Genomic DNA, 25,700 nt, shown 5'->3' with positions numbered 1-25,700 from the left:
AAAAAATAAAACTAAAAACCTTTTTTCCAGCCTGTATGCCACCCTCAAATGCCGTACCCACCTCCATGACAGCAGAATGTGTTGTATCCTCCGACAGCCTTTCCCTGGTTCTGATGTGGCTCTGGGGTGAGTGTGACACCTTTTCTGTTAGGTGCCCTGCAGAGAGTCACATTAGCAATGCATTGTGGTGGGTGTAGGGTACTGGGCTCTACTCCCATGGTGCTTTTCTCCCCTGCTAACTGGGTCAGAGTGTGCCCTGTTTTGTTTCCTGTTGTAGTCCATGCGGTAGTGGCCATTTTTGTAAGCCAGTTTTAGTTCCCTTTCCTGTGTTACCCACGTTAGAGAACGTAGTTCTTACCTTGAATGGTGCTGAAAAAGGGCATTGTACACCATTGTGCCAGCTCTGACCAACTGCTAATCTTAGTACCAGGGGACTCTTTGCCAGTGGGGCACAACCTCTGATCTGCAGTTAACTGTGAGTAAAGGTGCTTATTTCAAGAAAGGACTTTTTCATAGAGGTTAGTCTTCAGGTGTGAACTGGTGTGCCAAAGTTATACAGCAACAATAAGTCCTAGAGGCTGTATGCAGGTCCCTGGAGCAAATTTAGTGGGTGCAGTACATTTGTGGGTAGTGGGTTTGGGGTCTCAGCTCCCAAAGTAAGGGAGCTATGCACGTGGGAGCTTTTCTGAAGTCCACCGCAGTGACCCCTAAGGTGGCTGGTTGGTGTCCTGGTATGTCAGGGGGGCCAGTGCACTAAAAATGCTGGCTCCTCCCACGGCCAAATGCTTTGAATTTGGCCGGAGTTTGGGATGGCCGACATAACTTTCCATTATCGCTGAAAAACAAACCCGGCCTTCTCAAACCCGGCGAACTCCACGATAATACGGTTCCGGCCAGCTGTAGCGCTGCCGCCAACATAGATCGCCGGCGATCTATTTGGCCGGCAACGTTTGATTATGCCCCTCCACATGTACAACATCATAAAAAACCCTCAAAACATCAATCAGATCACCTTTCAATGCTACATTATACTCAGTCTTAATCAGAAATAGATTCAATTTAACTATATTTTGATTCCATCCTCTTTCTATTTAGGGATCCCCTGTGTTCATCCCACACGTTTGTGAATTCTGTCACTGCTTTTTTCTCCAGTACCTCTATCGGGAGGACATTGTAGGTATCCATTACCCTGTCCATGAAAAGGTATTTCCTGACCTTACTCCTAAGTCTACCATCCTGCAATCTTAATTCATGCCCTCTAATTTACCACTTCTCCACCTCTGGAAGAGATTTGTCTGCATATTAACATTGTTCAAGTACTTAAATATCTGTGTCATATTCTCCCTATTTCTTTCTTATAGAGTATATATATACAGGCCTTCAGGTCCCTTCTCATGTGTCTTTTGGTGTAAACCTCATACTATTTTTGTCACATTCCTCTGAACTGCCTCAAGTACTTTTATGTCCTTGGAGAGACAGGGCCTCCAAAACTGAACACATTAAGTAGGGCCTCACCAACTTTTACAGGGGCATCAACACCACCTTTCTATTGCTGGTTATGTCTCTCTCTAAGCAGCCTAGAATTCTTCTGGTTACTGCAACTGTCTTGTTTTCCATTTTACCTCCTTGAGATCCTCAGACACTAGCACCCCAAAAGGTCTTTCACCTGGTCCATGCATGTCATCCTCTCACCCCCTAGCACATACTGCTTCTTTGCATTTCTGTTGCATAGATTTAGGCACACTGAGCCATATTCTATAACTACATGTGTACATTTTGGAACACCCAAGAAATGCCTATTTCCCCACTCACAACCACGCCCCTTTTTGCCTGCGCACACTAAAATTTAGGTGCTCTGCATTACAGAATATGCTTAGAGATTTGTGCGCATAAATTCTAATTATTGTACAATTAGAGCTCACTATTGTTTATTAAGTGCTGTTAACAGCACTGATTGGCTTGTTAAGCCAATTAAGTTATGCATGCTGTTATAGAATCTGCTTGGATTTTGGTATGGATCGCTAGGCGCAATATAGAATCCGAAGAAATATGTCCATCTATACAAAAGAACAGGATTGTCTAAGTTCCATCCTTGAGAGCCACAAACAGGTCAGATTTTCATGGAAATCTATCTCATGCATATTATTAAGTAAGGGTATATTCTGAAAACCCAACCAATTTGCAACCATCAAAGATTTATTTATTTATTTCTTGCATTTGTATCCCACATTTTCCCACCTATTTGCAGGCTCAATGAACTTGAACACATCTGCAGAAGAGACTCTAAAATTATTTGACAAAATGCCTTCATTTGATGGTCAAAACATAGAAGTCTGTGGGATACAGTAATTCAAAATTATTATTATTTTTTAATTGTAATGATAGGCATTTGATGAAAGATTTTATCTACTCTGTATAAAGATAATAATTATTTCTGTGACTTGACTAAGCAGTGATTTGTAAAATTGCTCACAAATTCTTGTCATAATACATAATCTCATGAGCTTTTTTTTTCTCGTATTTTGGACTGAAGTAGAACAGTTCCAGCCATGTATTTTTGTATGGTCCAGGGGCGGATCTGCGTGGGGCCACGGTGGCCTGGGCCCCCGCAGATTTCACCCTGGACCCCCTCCCACCATCAACCCTCCCCCACCGTGGGCTACCTTTGCTGGTGGGGGACCCCAACCCCCGCCAGCCGAGGTCCGCTTCCTCCTGCCGCTGCCTTTAAAAATATTCCTTCAGCTAGCGGGGGACCCCAACCCCTGCCAGCCGAGCCAAGGTCTTTTAAGTTCTTCTTCGTCCTCCGTGCTGTTCAAACTCTGTTTCTGTGAGTCTGACATCCTGCATGTACAACGTGCTGTGACGTCAGACTCCGAAACTGGATTCAGCAGCTTTGAACAGCACGGAGGACGAAGAAGAACTTAAAAGACCTCGGCTCAGCTGGCGGGGGTTGGGGTCCCCCGCCAGCTGAAGGAATATTTTTAAAGGCAGCGGCAGGAGGAAGCGGACCTCGGCTGGCAGGGGTTGGGGTCCCCCGCCAGCAAAGGTAGGTGATAGCGGCAGGGGGGTCGGCAATGATGATGGCTGTGGCAGCGGGGCAGAGCGGGGGGCTATAATGTGCCCCCTCACTCTGGCTCTGGCCCCCCTACTGCCGAAGTTCAGATACGCCTCTGGTATGGTCAATAGAGCAAACAGTAACACTATCCCCCTAATTCTATAAAAGTCAACAAAAAATTGTGCACACAAATTTGGGTGTGTCCCCAATTTGTGTGCAATTTATTTGAATAACGAGACAATAAATGCCAATAACTGGCATAAATTTAGAATGTGATCCGCACCTAAATTTTATGTGCCTAAATTTTCCCAGAAAGGAGGGGGTGCAGAAATGGGAAGGTCGTGGGCGTTTCGGGGTAGTGCATGGGCATGGATTCCACCTATATGCATAATTATAGAATAAGGGGGTTCCATGCATAAATTTAGGTGGGAGAAATTTACACCATATTTTCAAAAGGACGCACCTAACTTAATGATGATACCCTTGGCCAAACTACTATCTAACCAAAACCTCAATCCATACATATACGCAGATGACGTAACGATCTACATCCCATTTAAACAAGATTTAAGGGAAATTTCCAATGACATCAACCAAAGTCTACATATCATGCATTCATGGGCGGATGCATTTCAGCTGAAACTTAATGCAGAAAAAACCCAATGCCTAATACTCACCTCTCCACATAACATGAACAAATTCACCACCATTAACACACCAAAACTGAATCTTCCAATATCGGACACCCTAAAAATTCTTGGAGTTACCATTGATAGACACCTAACACTTGAAAATCACACAAAAAACACAACCAAGAAGATGTTCCACTCAATGTGGCAATTAAAAAGAATAAAACCTTTCTTCCCAAGGACCGTCTTCCGTAACCTAGTACAATCAATGGTACTCAGCCATCTAGACTATTGCAACACACTCTACGCTGGCTGCAAAGAGCAGATAATCAAGAAACTTCAGACAGCCCAGAACACTGCAGGGAGATTCATATTCAGTAAAACAAAATATGAAAGTGATAACCTCTACCAGAAAAGCTGCACTGGCTCCCACTTAAAGAACACATCACGTTCAAAATATGTACTCTAGTTCACAAAATTATTCATGGAGATGCCCCTGCCTACATGTCAGACCTGATAGACTTACCACCCAGGAACGCTAAAAAATCATCCCGTACATTTCTCAACCTTCACTTCCCCAACTGTAAAGGTCTAAAATACAAACTAACGCACGCGTCAACCTTTTCCTACTTGAGTACACAATTCTGGAATGCGCTGCCGCGCAACTTAAAAACGATCTATGAACTAACTAATTTCCGCAAACTACTGAAGACCCATCTCTTTAACAAGGCATACCACAAAGATCAACAAATGTGAACTCCTCCTTACATATCCAGTACTGTCATATAATACTTGCTTGTTTTACTAATATCATGCTTTTTCATTATCATGCTATCCAAGTTCTTTCCATAATAACAAATGTCTATTTCATTATATATTTCCATTATTCATGATATATTGTAAGCCACATTGAGCCTGCAAAGAGGTGGGAAAATGTGGGATAAAAATTCAATAAATAAATAAATAAACATGACACCTGTGCTTAAGTGCTATTCTATAAACCTTGCCTATCTTTAGGCGCAGCTTATAGAATAGCACTTAAGCGGGGGGGGGGGGGGGGGGGGGGTTGCACCAACCTTTTAGACGTGATTTATACAATTCACCCCTATTTGGCATTTCTGGTCAAAACATAGGACCTAATATTTAGCAGCACTTACTTGGATAAGTACCACTCACTGGGGCTTTAACTAGGTTTTCGGCGTCATTATGCAAATAATGCCCCTGAAAATCTTCACTGACTGCTCCAGCAATGTCTGGATAGCGCTGGGGCATCCGGGGATGGATCTGAAATTTATCCAAGCAATGCCAGTACCACTTTCTGTGAGAGAGATAGGATTAAAAAAAATAGCTGTCCTAACTCACCCAGATAATGGCACTGAATATCATTAGTACACAGATAACTCTGGCAATCAGTCTATTCCTGAATATTCAACACCATTATCCGTCAGTGCTCAATATTTGGTCCTAGATTTAAGTGCCACATCCAGCATTTAAAGCCAATGCTGACCATGCTGTTTAAATATTGGGGGATAATATTTGAGATCAGTTCACACTTACCTCCCCAGTGCTCATCGCATACTGTAAATAAGATGGTCCTGTTGGCAAGCTCTGGGAACACACTGCTGCACTCCATAACAATAGCTTGAGGAATCATTATGACACAGGACACAATCCAGATAATTATAATGCTGTTCCTCGCTCGCTTGGCTGTGCTTTTAAACATCAGCGGATGACAAATTGCATACCAGCGATCCAGGGCAATGCAGCTAAGTGTCAGTACAGACACAGAGACGGACACAGTCTAAGAAAATAAAAAATTCTGTAAGGACTTCATTCTTAGACTGTTGGAAATAATTTCTACATTACATAAAACAGTCTCTTTACATTATGAAATAGTTTTGTAAATAATATAGTCATCAACATGTATTACGTGAAGAACATAAGAATAGCCATACTGGATCAGACCAATGGTCCATCTAGCCCAGTATTCTGCTTCCAACAGTGGCCAATCCAGGTCACATGTTTCTGGCAGAAACCCAAACAGTATCAACATACCATTCTACCAATCCCAGGGCAAGCAGTGGCTTCCCCATATCTGTCTTGATAGCAGTCTATGGATTTTTCCTCCAGGAACTTGTCCAAACATTTTTTAAACCCAGATAAGCTAACCGATGTTATGACATCCTCTGGGAAAGAGTTCCAGAGATTAACTATTGATTGAGTGAAAAAGTATTTCCGCCTATTTGTTGTAAACGTATTTCCATGTAACTTAATTGAGTGCCCCCTAATCTTTGTACTTTTGAAAGAGTAAAAAATTGATTCAATTCCACTTGTTCTACAGCACTCAGGATTTTGTAGACCTCAATCATATCTCCCCTCATCCGTCTCTTTTCCAAGCTGAAGAACTCTAACCTAAGTGGACCCTAACCAGTCTCTTTAGCATTTTGGCTGCTCTTCTTTGAACTTTTTCTAATTCTGCTATATCTTTTTTGAGATACAGAGACCAGAACTGAACGCAATGCTCACGGTGAGGTCACACCATGGAATGATACAGAGGCATTATAGTTTCTCGGGTTTATTTACCATCCCTTTCCTAATAATTCCTAGCATCCAGTTTGATTTCTGGCCACCATCACACACTGAGCAGAAGATTTTGGTGTATTGTCTATGTTGATAGCTAGATCTTTTTCTTGGGTGCTGATCGCCAAGGTGGACCCTAGCAACAGGTAACTGTGATTCAGATTATTCTTCCCAATGTTCATCATTTTGCATTTGTCCACATTAAATTTTATCTGCCATTTGGTTGCCCTGTCTTCCAATTTCCTAAGGTCTTCCTGCAATTTTTCAGTCTACATTTGTTTTGACTACCTCGAATAGTTTTGTGTCATCTTCAAATTTAAAATCTGTGGTATTTGATAGAATATAGATAAGATTATGCTGTCTACTCCAGTTATGCAGTGATAGAGTTGTAATCATAGCAAGGATTAAATATATTCAGTTTAGTTCACTAAATCTTCTGTTCCTAGAAAAAATTAGAAATCATCCACCTGATATTCAAAGCCTCCTGCCCAGTTTAATCACCTAACTGCTGAAATTTGGAAGCATTTAGCCAGACAGGGCCTCTGAATATCACCACAAACTGCTCTCACACTGTCTGGTTAGTACAGGGGCGGTCTATGGGCAGAGCTTGGGTCGAGCCTGGGAGAAACTGGTATTTAACTGGTTAGTGGTGATATTCAGACTTCTAACTAGTTAAGTAAACAGCTAAAGCAAGGACAACAAAAAAGCTGCAAGATTGCCACTAGGACTTGTGGAGGCCAATATGAGTCTGAACCTGCAACGGGCAAGAATGAGTGGGCATTGCTCCTGCCAGTACAATTCCCCTAAACCATCAGGAAGATTTCAGGTAGGCCCAGGGGGAGCCTATGGATGTGGGAGGGGCGGGGACTTGGGTTGGGGCTTCAGTTTTCTTCAGTGGGAGGTCAGGGGGTCATGACTGGGGCAGCGCAGCATCGGAACACCTACTTGTCCTTATTCAGGTCCCGGCCGATATTCATCAGGGCCCACATAAGTGTCTTATGCATTCCCTGGCTGAATATTGGCTGGAATCTGCATAGGACTCTGACGCTAGCAGATTTTGAATGAGCCCTGGATATTCAGTACTGGTGTCCAGATATGGCCTGTTAATGAATATCTGGAGATCAGCAGTGATCAGCATGCAAAAAAAACCCCAGTAATTTCAAAACAAACCTTAATATCTTGACTATACAAATTACAACCTATGAAGTCAGAAGGAAGCTCTTTTTGACATGATAGAAATAATATGGCAAGTATTCACAGTAAATTGGAGAGTCTGTGATCATACTCCACGTGCCTTGGCTTAGAATTGAAGTTGGTTACTGTCATTGTATGGTCAAAACTAATCCATTTAGAGATATTACCCCCAGTGGAACCTACTGTATTCTTTTATATGTTGAAAGAGAATTTATTATTAAAAAGAAACTATACCTGCAAGTAGGGAATAACTTTGCAGAGAGTCTTCCCAAAGAACCAGGTTTCTGTGATATCAACTACCAATGTTGCTGGAAGACAAGTGATTGTAACAAGAATATCAGCAAAGGAGAGGTTGACTATAAAGTAGTTGGTAACCGTCCTCATATGATGATTCTTCCACACAGCAACACAAACTGAAATTAAAAGGAAGAGTTAAGCCTTTTATAAGAATGAGATATTTTTCGAAAACAAAAGTTTCCATCTAATACAAGGTTCTCAACCCAGTCATCAAGACACACCCAGCCAGTCAGGTTTTCTGGATACTCAAAATATGAATATGTATGAGATAACTTTGCATTCACTGTTTCCACTGTATGCAAACTTATTGCATGCATATTTATTGTGCATATTCTGAAAACCTGACTGACTGGGTGTGTCACAAGGACTGGGTTAAGAACCAACGATCTAGTTGCATGAAATAAATAGTTTTCATTAACAGTTTCTGTAGCAAGAGTCAATTTTCATAGGCTTTCATGCTGAGAAACACCTGTATGCCCAAGTATAAATAGCTTTTGAAAATTGCCCAGCCGAACTTCAGATAAAAAGTCCTCCTCCTGTGAAGCTGTATGCATACATTGATCAGGAGGTAAAAGTGTCAGGGGGCAGGAGAAGATCAGGAGAATTAAGGTGTATGTACAGTCCAATTTACTAAGGGCCCCTTTTACTAAGCAGCAGTGAGCCCAACGCGGGTTTACTGCTTACTAAACAGGAAGTACTGCCGGGCTACCACAGCAGCCCGGCGGTACTTCTTACCCCTAGTGCGCCGTCATATTCAGCGCTACAAAAATATATTTCTTTTTGTAGCACTGGGGTGCACCCGGCGGTAATCACTGCCTGGTTGCTGCCAGGTTAGCAAAGGAGCCCTTACCGCCACCTCAATGGGTGGAGATAAGGGATCCCCCGAAATGGCCACGCGGCAAGTGCTTTACTTGCTGCTTGGCCATTTCCTGCAGAAAGGAAAAGGGGGCCTTGAAAAACATGCGCCGATGTCAGCATAGGCCCCTTTTTGCCGCAACTTGGTAAAAGGTGCCCTAAGTTTGTTAAGCACTATTAGTGCACATTCGCACAGTTAACACAGCAACTTGACATGTGGAGGGTAATTTTATAAAGGCATTTTCATATGTATATGCCAGGATATGCACATAAAGAGGGGGGGATTCTATATTTGGTGCCTAAATAATCCACATGGATAACATTTCCGCCTAAGCTTGTTCTATAAGCTGTGCCAAGATTTAGGTGCGGTATATAAAATACGCTTAGGCAGAAATCATAGCTCCTAAATCTATTTGGCTCCATTTATACCAATGAAACATGGCATAAATCCCGGTGCATAGATTTAGGCACAGAGGGCCATATTCTACAACATCACATGCAAATTTTGGAACAGCCACAAAATGCCCATTTCCCCACCTATAACCATGCCCCCTTTTGCCTGTGCACATTAGAAGTTAGGTGCAATGCTTAGCGAGTTGTGTGAATAAATTCTAATAATTAGTGCTCATTATTGCTTAAGAACTGTTATCAATGCTAATTAGTTTATTAAGCCAATTAAGTTACACATGTTGTTATGGAATACACTTGGATTTCAGTGCAGATCTCTAGGCATGTTATATAGAATCTGGGGGAAAAGGGGGGAATAAGGTAAAGGTCACCCAAAGTCAGCTGCCAGAATGATGCGCACTAAGGGGGTCTTTTACAAAGGCATGGTAGCGTTCTTAACATACATTAATGATAGAGAGCACTAAACACTAGAGACACCCACAGGAATAAATGGACATCTCTAGTGTTTCAGAAAACAACAAGGCAAACGATCTGCAAAATCCAACGTGGAGAACAAACCAGCAGATCAGTGTAATATCCAAAATACTTTATTGAAGATATCGTATGTTAGACAATTGCCCGACACAGGCTGTGTTTCGCCCAACAAGAGGGCTGCGTCAGGGGCTAGTCTGTATCTTTCTTAAATAAGAACATTCATAAATTTCATATCAGGATAAGGATAAAAGGAATTTTTTTGAAAAAACCAGCATATGCAGCACAAAACAGCGTCTCCTGTTCTGTCGCCAAGTGATCAGTAAAAGGTCTGTTGGGCGAAACATGGCCTGTGTCGGGCAATTGTCTAACATACGATATCTTCAATAAAGTATTTTGGATATTACACTGATCTGCTGGTTTGTTCTCCACATCTCTAGTGTTTAGCATATGCTTATTTTTAGCTAACTTTGGGCATGAGCGTTTACACCCACCAAAGGCAGTGTAGATGCTTGCACCCAACTAATGGCAGTTAGGTGTGGAAATGGATGAGTAGCCTAATAGTATAGCTGCCTACAAACCTGGGAACCAGGTTTGATTCTCACGGCAGCTCCTTGTGACCATGGGCAAGTCACTTAACCCTCAATTGCCCCAGGTACAAAATGAGTACCTGTATATAATATGTAAACCGCTTCGATTGTATCCACAGAAAGTAGTATATCAAATCCCATCTCCTTTCCCTTTGGTATTCCAGGTATTCCATGCTCACTTTGGAATAGAGCATGATGGAAATTAGGTGTAGGGGGTTATAGAACAGGGTGCAAAGCATTTCCATCCATAATTACTAATTGGCTCTAATTAGCAATTGTTAAGGTCAATTGATTGATCCTTAGATCTAATTAACCTATTATTGTAATTTTTTGGTTAATAAAAGTGTCATTATCCCTTGTTTTGACTATTGTAATGGTCTTTTGGCAGGATTATCTAAGAATGTATTCTCGTTATACACAAATTTCACCTGTGATGAAACAGCTTCACTGGCTTCCTATTGAACAAAGGATAAGGTATAAGATAATATCTTTGGTATTTAAAGTTTTAAATTAAGTTTCTGAGATCATTGCAGCAGGGTTAAATTTATACCAAACAGTAAGAAATTTGAGATCAATGAACAGGGTTCTTTTGGAGATTACATCTTTTTCATCTGTACGATTAGAGGAATATCATTCAGTGATATTTACAATAATTGACCTGCACTTTGGAATTCTTTGCTTCTTGAGTTGAGAGAGATTCAGAGTTTAGATTTCTCTAAAAAGGAACTGAAAACATGTTTTGTTTATCCAAGCATATGCTGGAGTCTGATTTTAATATACTGAGAATCGAGTCCTGTACTACGAGGTTAAGGAGAAGGTGAGAATTTGCAGTTGAGTTGACCTTGTTATGTTTGGTTTATTTTATTGTGTATATTTTATCTGTAATCTGCTAAGAATTGTGAAGAACATGCAGAATAAACATATTCTAAATAAATAAATAATAAATTATGCACAGAAATGGAAACAGCATGTGGAAATCCATACCTAACTATGGGCACCATCCCCCTAATTCCATAAAGTTGCCAAAAATTGTGCACACCAATTTGGGTGCATGCCCAATTTGTGAGTGCTATTTAATTTAACAAACTAATTAGCACCAATAATTGGCTTTTTAGCAAGCAATTACTAGCACTAATTAGATTTAATTGCCATTTATTCATGATCTGAAAAAGGGGGAGCCAAAATGGGAGAGTCATGGGCGTTCCTAAAATTAACATGCATTGTTATAGCATAACTGGGATACGTGCCTAATGTAGGTGCATACATTTGCACCACATTTCAGTTGGTACAAATGGCCAGGCCTAAAGTTAGGAGCAATTCCTGGGCATAAGCACTATTCTATAAACTGCACCTAACTTTAAGTGCAGCTTACAGAATAGCAGTTTTTTTTGGCGCCAATTTTTTTGGTGCCATATGTGGAATCTAGCCCCATATATAGAATTGGGGGGGGGGGGGGGGAAATGCTTCTTATAAAATTATTCTGCACTTACAAGTACATGTGATGGCAAGAGTGCATGCACTAGAACATGACTTTCTGAGAAGAATCACAATTTTCTTGCATCCTTAATGGTTGCGTGCATTGTATCTGTGATCACATATCCTGGCTCTTGAGCTACAGGATTTGTGCTCATAATTTATAAAGACACGTGGATGGGGCATAATCGAACGGGGCCAGCCATCTATATGGGCGGCCATCTCTAAGGCCGGCCCAGTAAAGCGGCATAGCCGACCGTATTATCGAAACAAGATGGCCGGCCATCTTTCGTTTCGATAATACAATCGGGGCCGGCCAAATCTCAACATTTGGGCCAGCCTTAGAGATCACCGGCGTTAGAGATGGCCGCCATTGGTTTTGCCGATAATGGAAACTAATGGCGGCCATCTCAAACCCGGCCAAATCCAAGGTATAACAAAGGAGGAGCCAGCATTTTTAGTGCAGTGGTCCCCCTTACATGCCAGGGCACCAACCGGGCACCCTAGGGGGCACTGCAGTGGACTTCACAAATTGATCCCAGGTGCATAGCTCCCTTACCTTGTGTGCTGAGCCCCCCAAACCCACTACCCACAACTGTATAACACTACCATAGCCCTTAAAGGGTAACGGGGGCATCTACACGTGGGTACAGTGGGTTCCGGGTGGGTTTTGGAGGGCTCCCATTTACCTCCACAAGTGTAATAGGTGTGGGGGGGATGGGCGTGGATCCGCCTGCCTGAAGTGAACTGCAGTACTAACTAAAAACTGCTCTAGGGACCTGAATAGTGCTGTGATGGAGCTGGGTATGACATTTGAGGCTGGCACAAAAATGTTTATTTATTTATTTTTTTGGGGTGGGAGGGGGTTGGTGACTACTGGGGGAGTAAGGGGAGGTCATCCCTGATTCCCTCCAGTGGTCATCTGGTCAGTCGGGGCACTTTTTTGAGGCTTGGTTGTAAAAATAAATGGACCAAGTAAAGCTGGCCAGGTGCTCATCAGAGCTGGCCTTCTTTTTTCCATTATCAGCCAAAGCCGGCCATCTCGTAACCACGCCTTCATCCCTCCTTCGGTACCCTGCTGACACACCTCCTTTAACTTTGGCCGGCCCTGCGACGGAAAGCAGTTGAAGCCGGCCAAAATTGGCTTTCGATTTTACCGATTTGGCCGGGTTTAGGAGAAGGCCGGCCATCTCCAGATTTGTGTTGGAAGATGGCCGGCCTTCTCCTTCGAAAATAAGCAGGATAGTTGCCTATAAAGCTTTTGCACTTCGCACATAACACAGGTCAGACAGAAATTTTATAAAGGTGTTTTCTTCTATATATACACCAGTATAGATACGTATAATGACTCTTAGAAACTTATCCTGTGCATAGAGGTTATTGTTTATGTTTATTAGGAACTTGATGAGATCGCCCTTAATTGCAAAGCAAATCAGAGCGATTTATAATAAAACCCAGTAAAATAAAAATAATTCTATTAAATAAAAAGAAAGATACCAGACATTCCAAAGAGACATTCAAATATCAAAGCAACATTGGCTGTAGGCATTCCTTAGTGCAGATACCACCCATCATTGCACCTCTTGTCCCAGGTTTAAAAAAAAGAGCTTTCAATTCTATTTTTAATTCACAGAAAACAGACTCTGAGCCAAGGGCCAAAGGAAGGACATACCATAAAGAAGGAGCAAAAAAATATACACTTTTCTTGGTGGATTCCCAGTATGCCATTAAAGGACTAGGATGTAACATATGATGGTCATTCATGGATCTCAATAACCTAGCTAGAATGTAAGGGCTTGTTATAGTGGCTAAGTAATCCAATATTCCAGTAGACAGGGCTTTATGAGTTTAAATATGAACCTTGAATTGTATACAATACTCAATAGGTAATCCGTGGTATGTGGGGATGACAAGATTGCACATACTTGCGTGCATTTTCAGGGACAGTCACCTATAACAGGTCACCTATGTGTGAAGGCCAAGTAGGGTCATATTTTATAAAGATAATTAGGTTCTTTAGGTTCCAATGATGGTCCTTTTAGAAGGGTTATTGATATTTGAGATGTGCATAAAACAGTATTTAAAAGTTTATCTTGCATTAGCACGTAAGTTCCCATTCTACAAAGCCGATACAGTGGTGGAAATAAGTATTTGATCCCTTGCTGATTTTGTAAGTTTGCCCACTGACAAAGACATGAGCAGCCCATAATTGAAGGGTAGGTTATTGGTAACAGTGAGAGATAGCACATCACAAATTAAATCCGGAAAATCACATTGTGGAAAGTATATGAATTTATTTGCATTCTGCAGAGGGAAATAAGTATTTAATCCCTCTGGCAAACAAGACCTAATACTTGGTGGCAAAACCCTTGTTGGCAAGCACAGCGGTCAGACGTCTTCTGTAGTTGATGATGAGGTTTGCACACATGTCAGGAGGAATTTTGGTCCACTCCTCTTTGCAGATCATCTCTAAATCATTAAGAGTTCTGGGCTGTCGCTTGGCAACTCGCAGCTTCAGCTCCCTCCATAAGTTTTCAATGGGATTAAGGTCTGGTGACTGGCTAGGCCACTCCATGACCCTAATGTGCTTCTTCCTGAGCCACTCCTTTGTTGCCTTGGCTGTATGTTTTGGGTCATTGTCGTGCTGGAAGACCCAGCCACGACCCATTTTTAAGGCCCTGGCGGAGGGAAGGAGGTTGTCACTCAGAATTGTACGGTACATGGCCCCATCCATTCTCCCATTGATGCGGTGAAGTAGTCCTGTGCCCTTAGCAGAGAAACACCCCCAAAACATAACATTTCCACCTCCATGCTTGACAGTGGGGACGGTGTTCTTTGGGTCATAGGCAGCATTTCTCTTCCTCCAAACACGGCGAGTTGAGTTCATGCCAAAGAGCTCAATTTTTGTCTCATCTGACCACAGCACCTTCTCCCAATCACTCTCGGCATCATCCAGGTGTTCACTGGCAAACTTCAGACGGGCCGTCACATGTGCCTTCCGGAGCAGGGGGACCTTGCGGGCACTGCAGGATTGCAATCCGTTATGTCGTAATGTGTTACCAATGGTTTTCGTGGTGACAGTGGTCCCAGCTGCCTTGAGATCATTGACAAGTTCCCCCCTTGTAGTTGTAGGCTGATTTCTAACCTTCCTCATGATCAAGGATACCCCACGAGGTGAGATTTTGCGTGGAGCCCCAGATCTTTGTCGATTGACAGTCATTTTGTACTTCTTCCATTTTCTTACTATGGCACCAACAGTTGTCTCCTTCTCGCCCAGCATCTTACTGATGGTTTTGTAGCCCATTCCAGCCTTGTGCAGGTGTATGATCTTGTCCCTGACATCCTTGCTCCTTGCTCTTGGCCATTTTGTAGAGGTTAGAGTCTGACTGATTCACTGAGTCTGTGGACAGGTGTCTTTCATACAGGTGACCATTGCCGACAGCTGTCTGTCATGCAGGTAACGAGTTGATTTGGAGCATCTACCTGGTCTGTAGGGGCCAGATCTCTTACTGGTTGGTGGGGGATCAAATACTTATTTCCCTCTGCAGAATGCAAATAAATTCATATACTTTCCACAATGTGATTTTCCGGATTTAATTTGTGATGTGCTATCTCTCACTGTTACCAATAACCTACCCTTCAATTATGGGCTGCTCATGTCTTTGTCAGTGGGCAAACTTACAAAATCAGCAAGGGATCAAATACTTATTTCCACCACTGTATATGCATGTCAAAAACCCAAGTGCATGCAAATAGCAAGGGCACGTGATCTGGGTGTGTTTTGGGTGGTATGAGGCAGTGCCTAGAAGATATACTTGTATCCCCCCATTTCAAAAGGGGAATAAAGGCCGATGCCCTAACCTTAGGATTCTTACTTGCTACCAAGCATGTCTAGGTTTTTGTAAACTGCTTTGATTAAGCAGCACTGCACTGGAGGGATTAGGTGAGGTTGCACCCTTAATCCCCCAGTGGATTTTGTCCTTCCACTCTAAAAATCCAAACTGGCAAGGGATACTGGTGTCTTTGACAGTGTCAGGATAAAACAGATTTGAACTTCTAAAAGGGTAAAGAAAAGCATGTATGTGCCGGCATGTATACATTTATGTGCTGGTTTTCAACCCATTGAAACTTTCAATGTTTATTTTTCTAAAATGGATGTTTATGCCACATGTAGCTGGTGCATAAATGTTGATTTCTCCTGTATTTTAGAAGAGGCTCTATGTTGGGATTTAAACATCAAGTTCATAATGTACTAAAAACATTCTTTTTTTCAAACTACAATTGTTGAGTAAGTTGAATGGTAGTATTCCAGCTGAAGAATTAAGATCAGTTGCTCAAGCTCTTGCTATTAGTAGTGGTCTAGATAGCTGTAATGCCATTTACATGGGGATGCCAACTACAAAATTAAAAGCGTTTCAAATTATACAAAATGCTGTGGCTAGGCTTTTATCAGACTGTTCTCATTTTCAATCAATTACACCAGTTTAAAACAATGACTTGGGGTACCATTCCTGTGCAGCACTGTACTCTGAACTGCACAGAATAAGAGCCTTTGAGTGGCAATTTAGAAATGATGGTCAAATCAGTGTTGAAAATTTATGTGCCACCTTGAATATTAAGATCAGAAAGCTCACGACTTTTAGATATATCTGATTTGAGAAAGACACATTTTGAGGAACTAAACGATTGTGCTTTTTCTATTGCAGGCCCACTAGCATGGAATCATTTGCCTAAGCTCTGTGCATTTATCTGTTCAGGTCATTTTGTTTTGGAGGGGGGGGGGGGGGGGACATACAAGTGAAAAACATAGAAAAATAAAACATTGGAATATAGGAGGGGCTAACATTTTTAGTAGACTGGTCTCCCAGACATCCCAAGAGAGCAATGGGGCATCCTAGGGGCCACTGATATGGACTTCATATAAATGCTGCAAGGTATACATCTCATCATTGCTCCCTTATCTTGTCTGCTATGTCCTCCAAAACCCACCCAAAACCCTCTACCCCCAACTGTATAGCACTATTATAGACCTTATGGGTGAAGGGGGCACCTATATGTGGGTATACTGGGTTTCTTGTGAGCTTTGGAGGGCTCATAGTTTCCATTAAAAGTATAACAGGTAGGGGGAGGCATGGGCCTGGGTTCACCTGTCTACAGTATACTGCACCAACCACTAGACTACTCCAGGGATCTGCTCGCTGATCTAATAGGAATGGCCATGAATACTGACACTATCATAGAGGCTAGAATGTACTGTTTCTTTCACAACTTTGGGGGGGGGGGGGGGTGAAAGGGGGTCAGTGACCACTGGGGGAGTAAGGGGAGTCATTCCTGATTCCGTCCAGTGGACATCTGGTCATTTAGGGCACCTTTTTGTGCCTTATTCATTCTAAAAACAGGTGAAGATCAAAAAATTTAGATTTTCGCTCTGGACATTTTTGTTTTGTTCCATTATGGCTGTAAAACATCCAAGTGTTAGGCATGTCCTAAGTCCACCCTAATCCCACCTTTGAAACACCCCCAACACTCCCCCTTGTGATTTGGATGCACTGCAGATAAATTGCATCGATAGATGTTTACAAAACAGGTTTTGTAAATACCGATTTGGACGTTTTGAAAAGATTTTCATTCAAATGCTGCTTTATGACTCTTTTTAAATGTCTTTCTCTTTCAAAAATGAGCTCCATAGTAACATAGCAAATGTTGGCAGATAAAGACCTGCACATTCTATCCACTCTGCCCAACAAGGTGGCCGGAATTGAATCCACCACTTCTTCATGTTTGGATACCTGTATACTCAATCTGTCTCTACCTGCTAATTTTGGGACACAAATTGTAGAAGTCTGCAAGGAACTAGTCCTACTTCCCAACTACTAGAGCTGTCATCAAAGCACACTCCAGCCTTGATCCTGATCTGGTTTTTGCCATTTACAGGACCCAGAAGTTAGTGATTGGAAGAAGTGCAAAAGCGACACTGCGAGACTTAAAAGGGAAAAGGGAAAAATTGGTAAAGGCTAAAGAGGAAAATAGCAAGACTGTTTAACAAATATTTCTATTTTGAGTTCTCAAATGAAGGGCTGGGAATAGAACCTCCAAAAACAAACACAAAGTAGGAAAGGATGTGAGGTAGACCTGAAATGATTTTCAGAACAGTAAATTCTTGAAAGCTAGCTAAACTAAAGATAGACAAAACAATGGGACCAGATGGGATACTGAAGTTATTCAAAGAACTTGGGGGAATTCTGGCAGCTCTGTTCTCTGACCTTTTCAATGCATCTTTAGAATCAGTAGTGGTCCTGGATGACTAGACAATATGAAATGTGATCCTTTTTCATGAAAGTGAAAGTAAAAAGAAGGTTGGGAACTACAGGTACATTAATCTGACTTCTGTGGTAGTAAATTAATGGAAGCACTTTGGAAACAAAGAATAACATGTTTTTTTTGTAATAAAATGGATTGCAATGGAAACACTTTGAATACAGAGGAAAGCATGGTTTCTGGAGCATAATGGCTTGTAGAACTAGAGGCAGCATGTTTTTTAATAGAGATAGGTCTTGTCAGGCCTTGACTAGGAAGGAAGAGAGCTAGATGTAGTCAGTTGAGCCATGGAAGAGCCTTATTTTTTATCTGTTGGGTTGAGAATAGCTTTTGGGACAAAAGGGGCCCATACTCTTCATTTGGTGGTACATCAAGATGGTTAAGACCCTTATTCTTAACTTAAAGGTGGGTAGGTACTGTGCGTCATCACTGAAATGGGGGTGACTTCAGACTATAGAGGTCTTGATGTTTACTTGGGTATGGGAGTGGGGGATTAGGGCACAGCATTCTCTATTTATAGTCTCAGGTAGTTTCAGAGTTATTTCACACTAACAAGGAGTCTTTTTCCCTCCCAGTCATCTAGGAATCCACATACATTTTCCTTACCCTTAGCTCCAATTACTGACCTCTACTTTAATGTAGAACTCCAAGGAAAGCTGATGTAAATGCCAGCTGAATTAAGCATGTATTGAAAGTATTGATGTAGCCAGTACTCAAATTTGTGTGTGTGTGGGGGGGGGGGGGGGGGGGGGGAGGGGCCGTAGCAAGCCATGAGTGGGAAGTGTGGTCACACAGGGCGCAAGGAAGGTGGGGGCTCCAAAATTGTGTCCTATCTATTGCCTTTGCTGCCTGGCTGTGACTTAATGGGTGGGATAGGAGCTCTAGGGGGCACGTTGCATTGGACGCATATCCAGATTCCTGCTACTGCCAAAATGTGTGGGCACAATGTCCTCTTCACAGCCCCCCCCCCCACTCTATGACCTCTCTGTCCCCCCATGGGTGCCTCTAAAGATAGCAGGGACCCTTAAGCCATATTAGGAACCACAAAGCCCATTTTTATTGTATAAAGAAAATTCCATTCTGTGATATTCATGTTTTATGCTGCCCAAGCTATTAGGACCACAACTCAATGTAGCATTTCCAAAATATCTGAAATGATCTAGTACTTAATGTAACCAGTGGAAGAATTTTTTATTTATTTATTTAGTACCTGGCATCTGGGAGCTGAGGGAGGCTCTGGGATGCATGCGCAGTAGTGTCAATGGAGATCTGCACTGACACTGGCAAGTTTAAAAATACTGAAAATATATTTTAAAAGGGGATTGTGTGCATTTCAAGATTAGAGTTCAGATGCTGTAAACTTTTACTTATTAGCTGTAAGGTTTTTGAAGCTTGGAATTCATGCAAATGAGTCCATTTTTGGAGTGTTCCAGTTTGGGTATGTGAGGGTTAATTTTCATGGAAATTTTTATAGGGTAAACATTAGGGCATGGCTATGACCTAAACTATGAAGTTTGGATCCAAAACGAAGGTTTTATGTTTTGTTTTTATCCTAAAATGCCTAGTAGAACCTCTGTATGGTAATCTAGTCTCAAATAGAAATTCCTGAATGGCTACACTGCTCTTGTTAGGGTTTTTGCTTGGTGACAGTTAAAGAGAGCAACAGAAAATTTCCATGAGAGAAGACCTGCTTAAGTGTGTCTGTGTGTGAGAGGACTGTGAGGAAGGAATAGCTGACAAACATTGAGAGTAATAATAAAAGACTGACTGGGAATATACTGATTGGGAGTACTAAAGGTATAAGAGGTTTGTACTGTGAGTTAAGCAGTTTTGATTTAGTTCTTTAAAAAGGAAAGCTGCTGCTTCATAGGCTTTAATTGGGATATTGGCATTATTTAAGTTGAAAGATAGTTGGAATCCTATTTAAAGATATTTTATTCTGCCAAGTAGAAAGACATTGGATGTAGAAGGGTAAAAGTAAAGGCTTAACTGAAATAGAACCTCTTAGAGCTGAGTGAATTCAGTTTGAGTTTGAGTTTGAGTTTGTGTGCGTGTGTGTGTGTGTGTGTGTGTGTGTGTGTGTGTGTGTGTGTGTGTGTGAATGACATGGTCAGTGATGAACTGCAATTTCAGCAACTGCTCTTTCCTAGTCAGGGAAAAGAAATAAATGTGTATTATGTCAAGTTAGGAAATCAGACTTAGAGACTTTATTTTAATTTATTTTGCTTATTTTAGAATACAGTTTAGGTTCCTGTTGCAGGCAGGCTAATATTAGAGTACATACACTGCAGGGAGGCAGAATCTCTCCTTTTATTTCTTAAGGTTTAGGTTTAGGAAGAAGACCAAAGTAAAGTCAACCAAGAAAGAATTGATCCCAAGGTCAAGAAAGCAGTAATCCAGCTAAGTACTACAGGAAAAATAAGGATAACTGGACTCTGGACAGAGACAGACACTTTGCATTGGCACGGCATTTACATACTTATCTTAAGGGACTGAGAATCTGAGGAAAGAAAAAATCTAAAATAGTTACAGTGGTGGAAATAAGTATTTGATCCCTTGCTGATTTTGTAAGTTTGCCCACTGACAAAGACATGAGCAGCCCATAATTGAAGGGTAGGTTATTGGTAACAGTGAGAGATAGCACATCACAAATTAAATCCGGAAAATCACATTGTGGAAAGTATATGAATTTATTTGCATTCTGCAGAGGGAAATAAGTATTTGATCCCCCACCAACCAGTAAGAGATCTGGCCCCTACAGACCAGGTAGATGCTCCAAATCAACTCGTTACCTGCATGACAGACAGCTGTCGGCAATGGTCACCTGTATGAAAGACACCTGTCCACAGACTCAGTGAATCAGTCAGACTCTAACCTCTACAAAATGGCCAAGAGCAAGGAGCTGTCTAAGGATGTCAGGGACAAGATCATACACCTGCACAAGGCTGGAATGGGCTACAAAACCATCAGTAAGACGCTGGGCGAGAAGGAGACAACTGTTGGTGCCATAGTAAGAAAATGGAAGAAGTACAAAATGACTGTCAATCGACAAAGATCTGGGGCTCCACGCAAAATCTCACCTCGTGGGGTATCCTTGATCATGAGGAAGGTTAGAAATCAGCCTACAACTACAAGGGGGGAACTTGTCAATGATCTCAAGGCAGCTGGGACCACTGTCACCACGAAAACCATTGGTAACACATTACGACATAACGGATTGCAATCCTGCAGTGCCCGCAAGGTCCCCCTGCTCCGGAAGGCACATGTGACGGCCCGTCTGAAGTTTGCCAGTGAACACCTGGATGATGCCGAGAGTGATTGGGAGAAGGTGCTGTGGTCAGATGAGACAAAAATTGAGCTCTTTGGCATGAACTCAACTCGCCGTGTTTGGAGGAAGAGAAATACTGCCTATGACCCAAAGAACACCGTCCCCACTGTCAAGCATGGAGGTGGAAATGTTATGTTTTGGGGGTGTTTCTCTGCTAAGGGCACAGGACTACTTCACCGCATGAATGGGAGAATGGATGGGGCCATGTACCGTACAATTCTGAGTGACAACCTCCTTCCCTCCGCCAGGGCCTTAAAATGGGTCGTGGCTGGGTCTTCCAGCACGACAATGACCCAAAACATACAGCCAAGGCAACAAAGGAGTGGCTCAGGAAGAAGCACATGAGGGTCATGGAGTGGCCTAGCCAGTCACCAGACCTTAATCCCATTGAAAACTTATGGAGGGAGCTGAAGCTGCGAGTTGCCAAGCGACAGCCCAGAACTCTTAATGATTTAGAGATGATCTGCAAAGAGGAGTGGACCAAAATTCCTCCTGACATGTGTGCAAACCTCATCATCAACTACAGAAGACGTCTGACCGCTGTGCTTGCCAACAAGGGTTTTGCCACCAAGTATTAGGTCTTGTTTGCCAGAGGGATTAAATACTTATTTCCCTCTGCAGAATGCAAATAAATTCATATACTTTCCACAATGTGATTTTCCGGATTTAATTTGTGATGTGCTATCTCTCACTGTTACCAATAACCTACCCTTCAATTATGGGCTGCTCATGTCTTTGTCAGTGGGCAAACTTACAAAATCAGCAAGGGATCAAATACTTATTTCCACCACTGTATATTAGGAAAATGCATGCAAAATGTGTCAGTAGTTGGGTAATACTTATTTGTGATTAGAAATAATTCTGTTTATTCTTACTGAAAAGAAAAATAGTTTAGATTGTGATAACTGGATCCAGTAGGATACTGAAACATTGATAACATTTATACTATTTAACTTTTACTAATGGTTATAAATTAACAAGTGCCATATAATCCTTAATTTGCACTAAAATAAATAATATATTTATTCTTTACTAAAGTGTGTGGTTTCAAATTGATGTAAATCAAAATGATTCTTTTTACAAAAATTAATACTTATCTTTAATGCATTCATCCGGTAACATCTTTCTCAGGATGATGTTTGTTTATGTTCACTTTGCCTTTTTGTGAGCTGCACACAGTAAACCTTGGCTCACACGACTACATATCAGAGGGATAATTGAACTGTGTGTTGTTCGCAGGACAGGCGGGTGACATAAAGCTCCTACTGTATCTGTTTGAAGGACTATTTTTCTTGAAAAGAGCACATTTGGAATGGATATAGAGTGGGAACGTTATCAAGGTATCTCAGTACTGCAAGTTGCTGACTCCCATGGTAAATGAGTAAGTCTGCTTGTGAGTCACCTTGCAAGCAGCATTATTCCATCATCTTGAGAGTATCAGGCCTCAAAGCCATGCTCCTGGACCTGATCTTCAAGGAGCTGTGGGCCTCATCAAAACTCCTCACCCAGCTCCTGATCACAGCCCCTCCACACTTCCCAATCACACTTACCACCCCACCACCAGCAGAGCAATACCCCCACCCCCCTTTGGCTTCCCTCCATTATTAAGGGCTCTGCACCTGGTGTTCGGTGTTCCAAGGAAAGAAGTGATTCCCAGTCACTCCTCTGCTGAACCACCTCCAAAATGGTACCCTTAGTAGTAGTCTCATGCTGCTACCATTGGGTTCATGTTTCCTAGGGTGGGGGGGGGGGGTGTGATCAGAGGTTGGAGGGGTGTTGAACTGGAGGTGGAGAAGTGTGATGGGGGGGGGGGGTGAAGTTTGGCCTTGTTCCCCCTTTAAGGTCAACCCCAGGAGCTTCAGGCTCCAGCTTTGAGGTCTGATGCTCCCAGCATGGTAAAATAACTCCATTATAGCCATAAAACCCATGTTGACCATTCTGTGACTTGGGGTATGCTCCCATTGCACACTTCAAGTCATGTTGTGTTTTTTTTTTTTTTTTACATAGTAATGAGCATCTGCATGTTTTGCATCCTATTCTTATGTAACCCGCAGTGTGCTAAATATTGGGACATGACAAGCTACGTTAGAGCCCTTTAGTATGTTAAGGGGCAATTACCATGACTTAAGGCTCTAAGACAGCTTGATAACCCCCCCCCCCCCCCAATTTATCTACCACATTATACACCCTCTTAATGGTCTTAGTAAAATATTGTGAAGCAACATGAATTTCTTAACCAATTCTGTCACCTACTCACATCTGGCCAATATCTATTTATAGCTTTGATCACAACATTACCTTCCTATCCTGAAGCTGCAGATGGTCAATGCAATCACAACTGGTTTGAAATTGATGGCATGAGTTGTCCTGACTTCTATGCATCTGGCCATGCAGCTACATACCATGCCCCTTGACCATTATCCCTGTAAACTGTGCTACCAGATACTTTTCAGTATAATTTCCAGTTTCAACTAGTTATTGGTGCCACCTGCTATGCTATTATAATCCCTGAAGAAGAAATTCCTATATCAATTCTCTTTGATGTATCTTATTCAATTTCGTACAATGGTGGTTACTATGAATCCCTCTGCCAGTATGCAAACTTCAGAATGCCAATGATGTGTGTCATCTACTTAGCTGGACTAATACCATACACAGTGATGACAGAAGCCTAAGCTCATGCATCCAAAGGATTCATTATTTTGTTAAATGCTATACACAGCGAAAGCCAGAAGATGGTGCTTCAGCATAAGCTTACTGCACCACATCTACATTCGAGAATTCATGAAATCTGAAACAACATACAGCTCTTTGGTTATTATGAAAAGACTGAATCCTCAGCACAAATGTTATATGATGCAAATTAAGCAGTTTTGTAAGTACTGTTCAGAAAAAGAGAAAGATGTAACATACGTATAACCCATTAGTGACAAACTATAGACAATTTAGTTACAGATTAAGAAACAGTGCTAGGAAGATTCCAGACTGAAGATTAAATTGTCAGATTTCCTGCAGTTCATGCTGACACTTTATACCCATGTGCAAGAGAGAGTCTTTAACTGGCCTATTTTATAAGTACAAAGGATGAGGGCTAAAGCCGTGGAAACCAGGCACGGAGATTTCAGAATGAAATGCTCATGCTTGACTTTTTGAGCCAATCTATAAACAAGCTCAAATGTAATAGTCAAATCTAATTAAATGAAAAAAAGCCTGTATATAAAGTTCTTAAGTGAAATGCATATAGTGATCATTTTTTTTGGGGTGGGGGGGGGGGAACCTCAGTGGAGAATTTAGACAGACATAACTACTCTTTTTACCGTTCTGAATAAATATCGCCAATATCGTCACTGGTCCAAGATTTTTTTTTAACAACTTTGCTTTATATATTCACAAGTTTCATAATAAAGATTCTTCCTTCTTTCCAAATCAGTTCAAATTAGAAAGGCTTATATATCATATTAAAGTTAACACTTAGCAACGGAGGGTTTATGTGATCTGACATTAATCATGTTACGCCAGCAAGTGGCTGTATCAAGGATCAACTCCCAAGTTTTAGCGCCAAACCAAACATGCCGACCATATATTTTAAAAAAGCAACATGGGAAATGCCACTGATATCTCCCATCTCCTCCATCTGTGTCCGTGATCCCTTTTCTCAAAGACATCAGTCATAAGAGTATTGAGCCAACCTGTTCACTTATGAATGAACTTCACAGAAAGCCTGTGTCAAAATAAAATGGCCGATGTAATAATAGTTATTCATAACCTGTCATTAAAATCATTCGTGGTAGGTAGATTAGTTAATAAAGTTTGCTTTTTTAAAATTCTAACTGTCTATCTTACCTCTTTTAAACCCCAACCTTTAAATCACTAAAGCACAGAGAACAAAAAATGTTCACATATCCAGAGAAATATCCTCTTCTCTCAGAGCTTCTCAAAAAAATATAAAATGACATTGCTGACCTAACAGCATATTTACTAAATAAAGGCAATATCAATTCACATAATAGGTCATAACCATAGCAAAAATAGCTAATAATAAAATCCTAGGAAACTAATGGGCACTTAGCAATTAGTGCAGGTTTTAGCACACGCTAACTATAACCACTAGCTTGCACTAATGATAATTCACATTAAAACAGCCTATGCAATAAAAGTCGAGCATTAACTACTTAGTGCAGGGTGAAGTGAGGCTTGCTAGGATATGGGCAGAGGTTGAGCGGGGACTGCACATTACAGTCATTGTGTGTGGTAGGCAGTGTGCACAATCAAATGTGCAGGTAAAGTGGGTTTATTCAATGCCACTTCAATAGGTGGCTTTAGTTGCATCCATGCTTATAGGGCCAGATTCAGTAAATGACACCTAAAGTTAGGAGCTGGGGAAAATTCACAGCATTCTTCTATAGAGGGTGCTCTGGACTGAGTGCTCTTTATAGAATGGTGCTTAGACCATATTTCTGCGCCCAACTTTGGGTGCAAGGACTTACACCATCTGAAACTTG

The 25,700-nt window shown here is 41.6% G+C and overlaps 1 protein-coding gene across 1 annotated transcript in view; it reads right to left on the bottom strand.

The window, feature by feature from the left end:
* LOC115465213 (orexin receptor type 2-like) overlaps window positions 1-25,700 on the bottom strand; it is a 107,459-nt gene that overhangs the window by 57,032 nt on the left and 24,727 nt on the right. The window contains exons 2-3 of the mRNA XM_030195611.1: window positions 7,693-7,871; window positions 5,242-5,485 (exon numbers count right to left, since the gene is read on the bottom strand). Coding sequence (XP_030051471.1) covers window positions 5,242-5,485; window positions 7,693-7,871 — 423 coding nt within the window. The remainder of the gene's footprint in view (window positions 1-5,241; window positions 5,486-7,692; window positions 7,872-25,700) is intronic.

Source organism: Microcaecilia unicolor, chromosome 3, assembly GCF_901765095.1.
Source record: "Microcaecilia unicolor chromosome 3, aMicUni1.1, whole genome shotgun sequence".
In the NCBI taxonomy this organism is placed as follows: Eukaryota; Metazoa; Chordata; class Amphibia; order Gymnophiona; family Siphonopidae; genus Microcaecilia; species Microcaecilia unicolor.
This window is presented reverse-complemented; position numbering and strand designations above follow the sequence as displayed.